The following is a 13,544-nucleotide window of genomic DNA, read 5'->3' on the forward strand; positions in this document are numbered from 1 at the left end:
AAGATAAGCACAGTGCTCTGTGTTATATAACTTTTTACAGAAGATATAGAGGTTTTTGTTATTTTACGATAAGGTCCAATGGTGAATACACTACAATGCCTTATATACAAACTGTATAGATATACACTGACTGGACAAAAAAAAAAACAGCACAAATCACAACCCACACCAGTTTGCAACTATGACACCAGCAAAGTGCTGAGCATTGTGCTAAAATGCACCCAGAATCCCACCTACAGACAATTCACAGCATTCTCAGAGAAAGTGTCAGAGGCTCACAAGGCTGTGACAAACAGTACGTTGCAAAAAAAAATAAAAATAGGACACTGCAGTAAAACCTCTCTTTTTAAACATTATTTGAAGGACCCATAAGGATTCTATTTTTCTGTAGAAACTCACAATATAATCTGGATGTATGACCAGATATTAAGGAAACATGCAAATAAAATAATTTTCCTCAGGCAATATGTTCTTATTTTAACTGTTGGGTATGAAACGACAGTCCCCCAGTCTCATTTCCACACCCCGGGCTGTCAGGTACAGAACACAATAGCAGGCAACATCACAGTGTGATGCAGCCAGGGAAGCCAGCAAGTTAACTGGTTCAGCATGAATAGTATTAGTGGGCTTAACAGTCTGGAAAGCAGTCTACAAAGAAGGAGTTCAAAGTGGCTTCAAGGTGGTTTAAGTAAGGGAGTATAGTTGAAGAAGGGAGGAAATGGAGTGGAGGTAAAATGGGGTGGAAGCAGTTGAACATGAAAATGAGGTAGGATGCTAAGGGATGGGTGGAGAGGCATGCTTAGGGATGGGGTGGGATACAAAAAAAAGACGGGAGTGGTAAAATGATAAAGGAAAGGTTGCATAATAAGGGATGGGTGGAGTGGGATACGATTTGGGAGGGGGGATAGGATGGGATGACAAGGGAGGGGTAGAGTGGGATGAGACAATAAAGGAGGGGTGGGATGTAATGGGATGGAATGATAAGGGAGGGGTGGGGTAGGATGGTACAAGAGGGAGAGGTGGGATGGAAGGGATGGGATTGGAACAACAAGGAAGGGGAGGGATGGAATGATTAGGAAGGGGATATAAAGAGGAAAAATATGTCAATATTAATATACATACTGCTGTTATATGCCAGTGTATTAACTGCCCTAAGAAATAATATTAATATTATTATTAGTATTATTATAACATTTATTTGTTTAAATTTCAAGACAGTGGATGTGCAGACCTACATAACAGGACATTGTTATCAGGCTGTTGTTGTTCTGCTCGGGCGAGTTTTAGCTTGTGGGTGGGACTGGGACATTTCTGGAGATCATTCTTCAGATGGTTTCTGCTAAATGTTGTCCACCCACCACACTGACCACAGCAGAAGCACTGCAGATGCTGTAATAAACTGATGGGCTTTGCTACCAAAGAATAAAAAGAATTTGCCACATACAGCAGGACCTCATACACGGTAAGTCGATTCTATTGACTGTTCTTTTCTGAATAGGAATTCTCAGTTATAAACAGCACAGAAAAGTATCCTTTAACCATAGAATCAGTGAAACTCTGGTGCTAGAAGGTTCACAAGCCGTTCTCTATTGTAAAGAATAACAATATAACCAGGTATACTTAAACTGAATAGAAAAGAAGGCCACTAAGACTTCAGATATTTCTCAGTAAAGAAAATAATAAATGGTTGTTTGGCTTTCATTACAATTTCTCATAATCTTGAAATTCTTATCAGTAACCTACATAATACTAACTGTGTTCAGACCGATTCTTGACCCATTTACTACTTTTATATTGATGAAAGTAGTTGTTCATTCTAGTATTTCAGAGTCACAAACAATAATGACACTTTTATTTGTATACATTTCTATGTATTTTTTTATATTAAAACATTACTTAGCAATATATGGCAATGTATGAGCTGCCATAAGGCATGTAACTACCTTCACCATGTTTGGAAGCTGTACTTCAGTCTGACTACAGTAACTCTTACTGTCGGTGGTTGATCTGCTTATCTGTTAGAATTTTATATATATATATATATATATATATATATATATATATATATATATATATATATATATATATATATATATATATATATATATATATATATGAATCCTGTTTTATTGTAAATTCCATGATAAATCTATAATAACTGTCAACCTCAGAAAAGAACAGCAATCAATAAGAGTCACAATGAAATCAAAGATATATACCAAACAAGAAAATTAAAAATGATTTAGTAAGAAAAACACAAAAATAAAGAAGATATGTAAAATGTAAAACAATTTAAATTATGTCATAACATTAAACGTTAAAATTAACTAAAAAAAAAAAAAAAAAAAAAAAAAAAACTTTAGCAAACAGTTACAGCTCCAGATTAGCAGATCCACACTTCACTTTAGCCAGACTAAAGCACAGCTTTCAAACATGGTGAAGGTAGTTACACACACTATGAAAGCTCATACACAACACGTGTTACTGTCCACCAGTAAATTACCAATTTTCAGAATAAAAAAAAAAGTAAGAATAAGTCAGAATAAATAATATGCAAATTTCTCGTTATGTATGTATGTAAATAATTATGTATATAAGATAAATTCTTTTCTAACAGATGATGAACTGGATTATTTTGCTTGGGATGTTTTTCTGCCTGGAACTCTCTCACTGTGACAGAGGTAAAACAACCTTACTTTTATTGATTATTGATTATTTTCTTTAAACTGATATGTTTATATTTACTGTATTTCTTCACGCAGACGCGAGTTATTTCAGTCCCCGGAGCTGCAAAGAACTCATGGAAAAATATAAAACCAATGAAGGTGGGATAAAAAAATTATTATATTTAAATTTGAATATTAAATAGCATAACTGACTGTACTAAGTTTAGAATTATATTATTCAATATCGCAACTTTGTACATGTGAACTACATAGATAACTTAAAATCATTTTGAAGCTTAGATTAGATACGTTTGTGTGTAAACGTATTTATATATTTTTTTATCTGTTAAAGGAATTATGGGGTATGATCTGCTATATGATTAATACTAAAGTCACGCAAATTATGACGAAAAACATAGAGTTTTTTTATAAACCTGAGTATGTTTGGATTTTCTCAGTCAGCTTTATGAATTAAAGCTGAAAAGAGTTAACTATTTCAATTTCTTGTCTCTTAATGTGTTTGAAAGCACCATTTGTGAAGTTGGTAGTGTTGAAGAGGTTGCTATACAGTGAATAGCCCTATTTAAAGTAACGTTCTAATCCAGGGGTGTCCAAACTACGGCCCGCGGGTCATTTGCGGCCCGTTTCCTTTTTTGGAGCGGCCCGCGAGGTATTTTAGAAATAGAATGAAAGTTGGCCCGCTGTTAAGCAGGTTTTTATAATGTGAGATTCAAAGTTTGAATGCTAGGTGTCAGAAACGGGCCAAAGAGTTGGAGAGGGTGCGCATTTCTAGCGCAGAAAATCGGGCCAAAGAGTCTAAAAGCGGAGAGAGTGCGCATTTCTAGTGCAGAAAAACGGGGCAAAGAGTCTAAAAGCGGAGAGGGTGCGCATTTCTAGTGCAGAAAAACGGGGCAAAGAGTCTAAAAGCGAAGAGGGTGCGCATTTCTAGCGCAGAAAAACGGGGCAAAAGAGTCTAAAAGCGGAGAGGGTGCGCATTTTTTATAGCGCAGAAAAACGGGCCAAAGAGTCTAAAAGCGGAGAGAGTGCACATTTCTAGTACAGAAAAAGGGCCAAAGAGTCTAAAAGCGGAGAGTGTGCGCATTTCTAGCGCAGAAAAACGGGGCAAAAGAGTCTAAAAGCGGAGAGGGTGCACATTTCTAGTGCAGAAAAAGGGCCAAAGAGTCTAAAAGCGGAGAGGGTGTGCATTTCTAGTGCAGAAAAACGGGCCAAAGAGTCTAAAAGTTGCCGTAATTAAGGAGTTTAATATTAAGAGACATCATGAAATTAAACATCAATTTGAAAAATCTTAGTTTACACAACACTGTCAAAGATAAAGATAGTAAGTCAAGTAAAATCTTCCAAAAAAATTCCAAACTTAAACGTGCAACTCTCTTCTAGACGGCCTGTACTACCTGACTACTGCAAGTGGGGTGGCCTACCAGACCTACTGTGATATGACCACTGATGGAGGCGGCTGGACGCTGGTGGCCAGTGTGCACGAGAACAACATGTATGGGAAGTGCACTGTAGGTGACCGCTGGTCCAGCCAGCAAGGCAGTAACATTAATAACCCTGAAGGAGACGGAAACTGGGCTAATCGGGTTACATTTGGAACTGCAGAAGCTGCCACCAGTGACGACTACAAGGTACAGTAAGATGTCCTTCCTGTAGTGATGATGATGTATTCACCAGAAGACATTTCATTACCTCACCGATTACGGAAAATCATGGTTCTGTCCTGTGCCGTGCTGAAAGGTTTAAACTGATCTCAAGGTTTCTTCAGATCCATGAAGCGATGTTTGATCTCTTTTTATTTAGAACTACGCTATTCAGAGTTGGACTTTTTCAGAGTTTGTGTGCTTTGTGTCATTGTCCTGCTGCAGAACCCAAGTACACCTGAGCTTGAGGTCATGAACCGGTAGACAGATATTCTCCGTCAGGATTGTCTGGTAAACAGCAGAATTCCTGCTTCCATCAATTATAGCAGCAAAGCGGCTGAAGCGGCAAAGTTTTATGCCAGATGTAACAGGACACACAGGATCAACAAGATGTTTTTTGGCAAATTTGAGACGGGGTTATTTTTGGTCTGCTGTGGTTTTTGGCTTGGAAATGTCCCATGGAGACCATTTTCACTCTGTCTCTTTCTTATTATTGAATCATTAACACTGACTTTAACTGATGCGAGTGAGACCTGCAGTTTTTGAATGTTGCTCTGGGTTCTTTTGTGACCTCCTGGATGAGTTGTCCATGCCCTTTTGGAATCATTTCAGTAGGCTGGCCACTTCTGGGAAGGTTCACCTTCACATGTTCACGTTTTCTCTATTAGTGAATAATAGGGTGATTCTCACGAAATCAGACTAATGAGGTGGCATTAAGGAGTGTGATGAACAGGTAAATGCTATCAATTTGGGAAACACTGGTTTATAAACATCTCATCAAAGGCTATATTGGAAGTGATTAAAAGTAGACATTGTGATATTTTAAATTATGTATTTTTTATAATTTAGTGTGAAATTCTCAGTACCGCAACGCGTCCATTGCTGAATCTCGGCTCTTCAATTACACAATTTTAATATTTAAAATAAATAAATAATAAAAAACTTAAATGTATCTCATAAAGTAAATTGTTACAGTCAATAAAAATGTATTACTTGGAATTCATTGGTAAAAGAAAATAAAATATTTAGAAAAATAACTTTGGTCAGAACCAATGTTCTCAGCCTCCGCAACAATTTTCAAGCACCATTTAAGACCACAAGGAACAGAAAAAAAACAGCCATTTTGAGAGGGGGGACACCTTTTAGTATGACACCCAAGATGGCTACCAGGTAAGCACCTAATTTTATACCTCTCCAGATAAATGTTAAAAACGTGGTTGTCAGCGAGCATACACAACTTTTTGTTTCTCATTACCGAAACAGCTAGTTTTTAATGTTTAAAAAAATGAAAATGTTATTGTGTTTTGGGAATTTTTAAGGTTTTTAAAGTCTAAATACAAAAAGCTAGCAAAAGTTTAGCCAGGCATCATGGTGGCCCCACAGAGATCAAAGAAGGTTAAGGTCCCTCATACTCCGCAACAGCCTTCTCATACACCGCAACAATTTAAGGCCTGTTGCGGTAGAGAGATTCACTGTTGCGGTAAAGAGAAATTAATGTTTTAAGTGACATGAACTTATATATATATATATATATATATATATATATATATATATATTGTTTCATAAAAAAGCCTTTATTTACTTATAATAAACAATATATAAAACAATACATGATGCAATTTCAGATAAAAAACAGATTTATGTAGCAGGGCAGTGACACCCATATAACTTCCGCATAAGATATAAAAATAATATATAAAAATAATAATAATAATAAATATATATATATATATATATATATATATATATATATATATATATATATATATATATATATAATATATAAAATATATAATTTTCATATATATAATATATACATTTCATGAAACAACTTTTATTGTTATAAACTGTTAATAAAGGTTGTTTCATGAAATTTATTTTTATAAACTTTTATTGTTATAAACTGTTTATTGTTTCATAAAATGTGTATATATATATATATATATGTATATATATATATATATATATATATATATATATATATATACATACATATACACATTTTATGAAACAACCTTTATTAACAGTTTATAACAATAAAAGTTGTTTCATGAAATGTATATATTATATATATGAAATTTATATATATACACACATATATACATTTCATTAAACAACTTTCTTTAATTTTATCTTTAATTTTAATTTAGTTGCACATTGATGTTTACATTTTTCATGAGATTAATGCTTAATACAAAGATGTTTAATGAGATGTTGAATTGCTTGTTTCATACTTAAATATTTAATTTCAATTTAGTTGTACATTGATGTTTATATCTGTCATGAAATTAATACTTAATAAAAAAGTTGTTTTATGAGATGTTGAATTACTTATTTTGTATTTAAACATTCCATTTCAATTTAGTTATACAGTGATGTTTAAAGTTTTAAGGAATTTATGTCTAATGAGGTATGTTGAAATTTGTTTTATTAAAATACACAGTTCAAAATAGGATATTTTCACAGCTTGAGTCTTACTGAGAATAATTTTCAACAGCAAATACCACATTTTGTTCAATATTACTACTCCATACAAAACTCACATCACAAGTACATCATTAGAATTTGTTATTTATTCACAGCATTCACACTCTGTGTTTGTTGTGTAAAGTGTTATTCTTAATTAAGTAGGAATCCTTGTAATGACTCTCTTTACCGAAACATTGACTCTCTTTACCGAAACACCATTCTCTTTACCGCAACACATATTTATTTACTAATTATTTTACTGTTATAAAACAAATTCTAGTTTATAATGGTATTTGGATAAATTGTATTTCTTCATAGGTCATCTGTACTAAATAAGAAATTATAAATGTAATTTTTCAGTTAAATATCCTGAAAAGACAGGACATGAATCATGAAATCTGTTGCGGTAATGAGACAAATCATAAAATAAAAAAAAATGGGAAACTTATAAATATAATATTTTCTGGGTTATATACACATATGAGCACAACTGTTAATAATATCTATTTAAAAAGTAACAAATGTGTAACTTTTAAACCATATCTGTTCTGTGTTATCATGTTGCGGTACTGAGAATGTGTGTGCTCTGACTGACTAAAATGGTGCAAAATATACAGAAAAAAATTATAAAATTAAAAAAAAAAAGTATTTCTAAAAAGTTCAGACCCTAGTCTTGCATAACAAAAAGAAATTTTATATTTAAATGCCTTTTGAAATTTTTCAAGTGTGAACCCTTTTAAATCTGTTTTTCGTGAGAATCACCCAATAGCTCTCACTATGGTATACTGGAGTCCCAAAGCCTTAGAAATGACTTTGAAACCTTTTCCAGACTGAATTTCTTCAGATTGGGGCATAATGCTTCATAATAATAATAAAAAAAGATATTTTAGCTGTTTCACATTGTCAGACAGGTTCTGATTTCTTATCTCACTAATATTCCACTTTTTGTAACTCAAAAGAGTTAAGTTGCTTTGTGACAGCACTTAAAAACAGTAATAAAACATGATGTTGAATTATTTTTTTTTTTTGAATATGCACTAGATGTTCATTGGAAGGAGAGTGCCTTGGGTAAAATTTGATAGGTCCGTTATTTAGAACTATAGCATCACCCTAACCACAGTCCACGCCTCTTCCTTTTCACAGAATCCTGGGTATTATGACATCGAAGCTCAGGACGTGTCTGTATGGCATGTTCCCAATAATGCCGAGACGCAGCAATGGAGATCCAATTCCATCTTACGCTACCACACCGACAATCACTTCCTCCAGGCCAATGGAGGAAACCTCTATAACTTATTTAAGGTATGCCAAGTATGGGTACTGCATCCCAATCTAACTCAAATAAAAAAGCAGAAAGTGTAGTACAGTATAAGTGTGAGTACTCTGTAACAATCTAAGTCAAATTAAAGAGCCGAAATTATACTATAGTTAATAATGGCTACTGTGTGACAGTCTAACTAAATTAAAAGAACAAAATGCTGTAGTATGCTGAAAGTGTGGGTACTGTATCACAATCGAACTCAGTTAAAGGAACAGGGACTGCACTAAAATGAGGTGTACGTAATGTATCACAATCAACTCAATTACGAAAAGCAGAAACTGTACTATAGTGAAAATATGGATAATGCGTCACAACCTAACTCAAATAAACAGAACATAAGTTGTAGTATGTTGAAAGTGTGATTACTGTACTACAATCTAAGTCAAGGGTGTCCAAGCGTGTATTTTAGAACTAGAATGAAAGTTTGCCCGCTGTTAAGCAGGTTTTTATAATGTGAGATTCAAAGTTTGAACGCTAGGTGTCAGAAACGGGCCAAAGAGTCCAAAAGCGGCGAGAGTGAAGTTGTAGCGCAGAAAAACGGGCCAAAGAGTCTAAAGGCGGAGAGAGTGCGCAGTTGTAGCTCAGAAAAACGGGCCAAAGAGTCCAAAAGCGGCGAGAGTGAAGTTGTAGCGCAGAAAAACGGGCCAAAGAGTTTAAAAGCGGAGAGAGTGCTCAGTTGTAGCTCAGAAAAACGGGTCAAAGAGTCTACAAGCAGAGAGAGTGAGCAGTTGTTGCGCAGAAAACAGGCTAAAGAGTCTAAAAGCGGAGAGAGTGCTCAGTTGTAGCTCAGAAAAACGGGCCAAAGAGTCTACAAGCAGAGAGAGTGAGCAGTTGTTGCGCAGAAAAACAGGCTAAAGAGTCTAAAAGCGGAGAGAGTGTTCAGTTGTAGAGCAGAAAAACGGGCCAAAGAGTCTACAAGCAGAAAGAGTGAGCAGTTGTATCGCAGAAAAAGGGCAAAAGAGTCTAAAAGTTGCCGTAATTAAGGAGTTTAATATTAAGAGACATCATGAAATGAAACATCAATTTGAAAAATCTTAGTTTACACAACACTGTCAAAGATAGATAAAGATAGTAAGTCAAGTAAAATGATGTGTTAATGAAAATAATCAGGAAAATGTATTATTTAAAGTGATATATTTCATTATTTGTGTTATTACAGAGTCTGTGGCCCGTGACTTCAAATATATTTCTCCTTCTGGCCCCCAACAAAAAAAGTTTGGACACCCCTGATCTAAGTCAATAAAAAGAGCAGAAACTGTACTGTACTATAGTGAAAGTATGGATACTGTGTGACAGAAACAGAAAAACTAGTATGCTAAAAGTGGGCGGAACTGTATCAAAATCGAACTGACTTAAAGAAATAGAGACTGCACTAAGATGAGGTGTAGGTAATGTATCACAATCTAACTCAATTAAAAGAGCAGAAATTGTACTGTAGTGAACTTGTGGGTACTTTACTACAGTCAAACTTAATTAAAAGAGCAGAAACTTAAATATAGTGAAAATCTAACTCAATGACTGACTATTTTTTGCCGTCATTTGGCGCATTTCAGGGAAATTTAAGACTGGATTCATCGCTTTTTGGGGGTAAAATGCATGCTCTATAGGGGTTAAGTATGGAGATTGACTTCCACTTACTTAGTACACCAGTGACGACATTCTTCTTCAGAACATTCCAAACTCATTTACTGTGTCATAACGGATTGCATGCTTCTGATTCTTCATCACTTTCCTTTTTAGAAATATCCAGTGAAGTATGGAATTGGAGTTTGCCGTACTAATAACGGACCTACTGCCCCGGTGGTGTACGATTTCGGAAATAAAGATATTACCAAGAACCTTTATGGTCCGAATCCGAGGGGTATGTTTACTTTGATTGCTAGATTTTTTGATTTTTAAAGCAACAGGAATGTGAAAAATCAAATCAGCATAACTGATCTGTGAGATGCATGTAGCTTTGGGCAGATTTTTGAAGCAATAAAAGAAGATATTGGGTGTGTTTGCAGAGGTGAGCTTGGTGTCAAATACAGTCCAGGATTGTTAGCAATGTTAGCCTAGCATCTCCCATTCCGGTTTGAAGAAGCAGATTAGATATCAAACAGGTTTTGGCTGATTGATTTAATTTGCAGCCACTATACTTTTAGTAGTTGGGTAGTGTACGTCTTGGTGAGAGATCATTGGCTGCTAGACATGCATCCATTATGCACTGAATGATATTTTGAGACAGAATTAAACATTATACTTGCCATTCATCAGCAAGGCAATGTCTCAGCCAGACTGCAACCCTTGCTTGGCCTGCCTGGTTGCCAGATTTATAGTTTCATTCCCCTCCATTTCAACAACTCCACAAATTTTCCAACTTATCAGAGTTTGTAACTGTTATTCGTCTTCATTTGGGTCCTTTCAGGAGAGTCAGAGCCTGGATTCATCGCTTTCCGAGTGTTTAACAACGAGAAGGCAGCCATGGCCATCTGCTCTGGAGTCAGACCAACGGGCTGCAATACAGAACATGTGAGTTATCAGGTGCACTCATGTACACTACTCAAAAAATTACAGGAACACTTTTTAATCAAAGTATAGCGTCAACTCAATTCAACTCATTCTGGGAGATCTGATGTGATTTCAAAATGTTCCTTTAATTTTTAAAAATATATATGAGTTCATGCAGTCCTGTATTCTTAACTTTGCTACATACTGAATGTTTTTTTTTTTTGTCATGTGTTGCAGTACTGTATCGGGGGAGGAGGGCATTTCCCGGAAGCGGCACCTAAACAGTGTGGAGATTTTGCCGGTTTTGACTGGAACGGCTACGGGACAAATGCAGATTGGAGTGCCTCCAAAACGATCACTGAGGCTGCTGTGTTTCTATTTTACCGCTGAAATTCAGAGCACACACTCACCTCTATCACTGTTTATCTTTCTTTATAATTCATTTAACCGAATATACAGTAAGATCATTTCTAAATAAGAAACAGTAACTCTTACACTGATTATACCGACAATCCTCTCCAAAAGTATTGGAACAGTGAGGACAATCTCTTTAATTATACTGTAGACCGACAACATTTGGGTTTTCATGATAAAACAATGAATATGAGATTAAAAAGTATTAGAACACTTTCAGCTGGTTAATGTTTTGGGGGGTAAAATGCATGCTTTATAGGGTTTAAGTCTGGAGATGGACTAGGCCAGTCTAAAACCGTCCACTTCCACTTACTTAGTACACCAGTGACGACTTTCTTCTTTCTTCAGAACATTCCAAACGATTGTACTGACTATGGACAATATTTGTGCAATGTCTCCGATTGCTTTTTAGAATTAATACTCTACAGGTTCTTTAACCGTTGACAGTTCTCTGTTTTTTTTTATGTTGGTTGCTGTCTTTTATAAATACCTGTTAATAAACAAAAAACAAACAAAAAAATGTTGATCTTTTGTCTTGTATTTATCTTTTAAATAAATACATAATATTAAATATTTTTTGTCAGTAAACAGCAGAAATAATGGGACTGGCCTACTAGCTCTTTCAATATTTTTTGAAGGGACTGTACATGCACTATGTGGAAGATATTTTATAAATCAAAATAATTCTGATTCCTAGACTGGGACAAATATTTGCAAGAGTATGTTTTGCATAGTAAGACAATTAGCAAAAAAAATCTAAGTGGGAATAACTTTATAGTCACAGTTGCGGATAAAAGTGGACCCACGGAATTAATAAAAAAAAAAGTATTTTTAGTGTGGGTCTTATGGTTCGCAAGTTATTGAACAAAACGTTAAAAAATAACTTTTCTTGTTATACTGCCCCCCACTGAACAATCAGTGTCATTTCTGTTGTCTGCCGAGATGCACAAATCCTACGTCTACCTACCAAGTTTCATGTCTCTAGAACAACTGATTTTCAGGGGGACAAAGAACCCAAAAGATATATATATATATGCTTGAACCGTTAAAATATATATAAATAAACAACAAAAAAAAATCCACCTCCCCCCACTACAGCGTAAGCTCTGCTAGTTTAAAGCAGAAAATGAACATGCTCTACAATAGCGCCCCTTAGAGCCATTAACAATGTTGTTGGTTCACAGACTAAATTTGGAAACTGTGAAATACAAAATATAAAAATAAAATAAAAATTGTTTTTTAAAATAAGATCTGAGGCATTTTCACAATGTTTGGAAAATGGATTTAAGACATTTTAAAACAAATTTGGCAATATTTTTTTTTTTATTTTAGATCCTGAAAGATGAGCTAAATGTGGACCAAAATGCATTATGAGGAAGCATCAAATGGTGGAACGAATTTGATATGTAGCTTTTGATTCATATTTATAAAATCTGATGAAACGAAAAAATTACTTATTATCTAATCAGTACAATAACATTTAATGCGTGCTATAGTACTGCTAACACTGCTATCAAGAGGGCGGGGATTAATCACAACATTAAATGAACCACCGTCAGACACCAGTCTTTACATGTAACTCATTATTAAAAATCTACTAATGTATTGTGTTTTTGAAAATGCAAAACCGAATACTGCAGTACGATACTATATTGATGTATTTTTGTATATATTCTACTGTATCTGCCGGACGTTTAATTTGTATTGATTTGTGAATAAGATAAAATACAAGCATGGTTTAAAACTAAAAATCTGTCTTCTGTTTTTCTTTAATACATAATATAACTGGCTTAATACTACAGCAGTCCTCCCTACCTACTTTATAAGTGCTATTCTATTATGAATTTACAACAGCATTACTATTCTAGTCACAGCTACCATAAGAATGCCATTTAAATAATAAATGTACCTCAATATTGCCAATTTACTAATACATTTTACTTATAAATGTAGTAGTTATTTTAATCTGGAGTGTAAAGAGTTCGCAATACATCTAATTTAACTCCGGAACCGGACCGGATTCTGTAAATTCAGTATCCCGTCAATAAACCTAAAGGTCGCTACTTTGAATTTCCGATTCCACCTTAAATGCAATGGACTTCTAAATTGAGTCTTATTCCACCTTAAATTCTTCATTCGCAAACCACTGACACCTGCTAAAGCTGGCTTTTAGTTTACAGTTCTCAGTCCACCTTAAATGCTGCAGTCGCTAATACAATTTATGAACTCAGCTAATGTTGGCTTCTAATTTATAATTCTCATTCCACCTTAAATGCTGCAGTCACTTATACAAGTTAAAAATTCCCTGTCCACCTTAAATGCTGTAATATAAGTCATTAATACAAGTTATGAAACCAGCTAATGTTGGCTTGTAATTTTTTTCTCAGTCCACCTTAAATGCTGCAGTCGCTAATACTAAAAATTCCACCTTAAATGCTGCAATCGCTAATACAAGTTATGAAACCAGCTGTTGTTGGCTTGTAATTTTATTTCTCAGTCCACCTTAAATGTTGCAGTCGCTAATAC

General features: G+C 34.7%; 1 protein-coding gene across 1 annotated transcript; it reads left to right on the forward strand.

Annotated features, from left to right (window-relative positions):
- The first annotated feature begins 1,297 nt into the window (after positions 1–1,297).
- Positions 1,298–11,538, forward strand: LOC103036626 (intelectin). Its single transcript, XM_007238222.4, has 8 exons — positions 1,298–1,462; positions 2,618–2,681; positions 2,763–2,825; positions 4,065–4,312; positions 7,937–8,095; positions 9,855–9,975; positions 10,522–10,625; positions 10,842–11,538. The coding sequence occupies exons 2-8, from the start codon at positions 2,618–2,620 to the stop codon at positions 10,992–10,994; spliced, it is 912 nt and encodes a 303-aa protein (XP_007238284.3). The 5' UTR covers positions 1,298–1,462; the 3' UTR covers positions 10,995–11,538.
- Positions 11,539–13,544: the final 2,006 nt, after the last annotated feature.

This window comes from Astyanax mexicanus, chromosome 25, assembly GCF_023375975.1.
Source record: "Astyanax mexicanus isolate ESR-SI-001 chromosome 25, AstMex3_surface, whole genome shotgun sequence".
Lineage (NCBI taxonomy): Eukaryota > Metazoa > Chordata > Actinopteri > Characiformes > Acestrorhamphidae > Astyanax > Astyanax mexicanus.

Excerpts from the sequence above, each read along its gene's own strand:
- LOC103036626 (XM_007238222.4), top strand. The coding sequence starts at position 2,618 with ATGATGAACTGGATTATTTTGCTTGGGATGTTTTTCTGCCTGGAACTC. Across the intron at positions 4,313-7,936 it reads CCACCAGTGACGACTACAAG|AATCCTGGGTATTATGACAT; the intron begins GTACAGTAAGAT and ends TCCTTTTCACAG. Across the intron at positions 9,976-10,521 it reads TTATGGTCCGAATCCGAGGG|GAGAGTCAGAGCCTGGATTC; the intron begins GTATGTTTACTT and ends GGGTCCTTTCAG.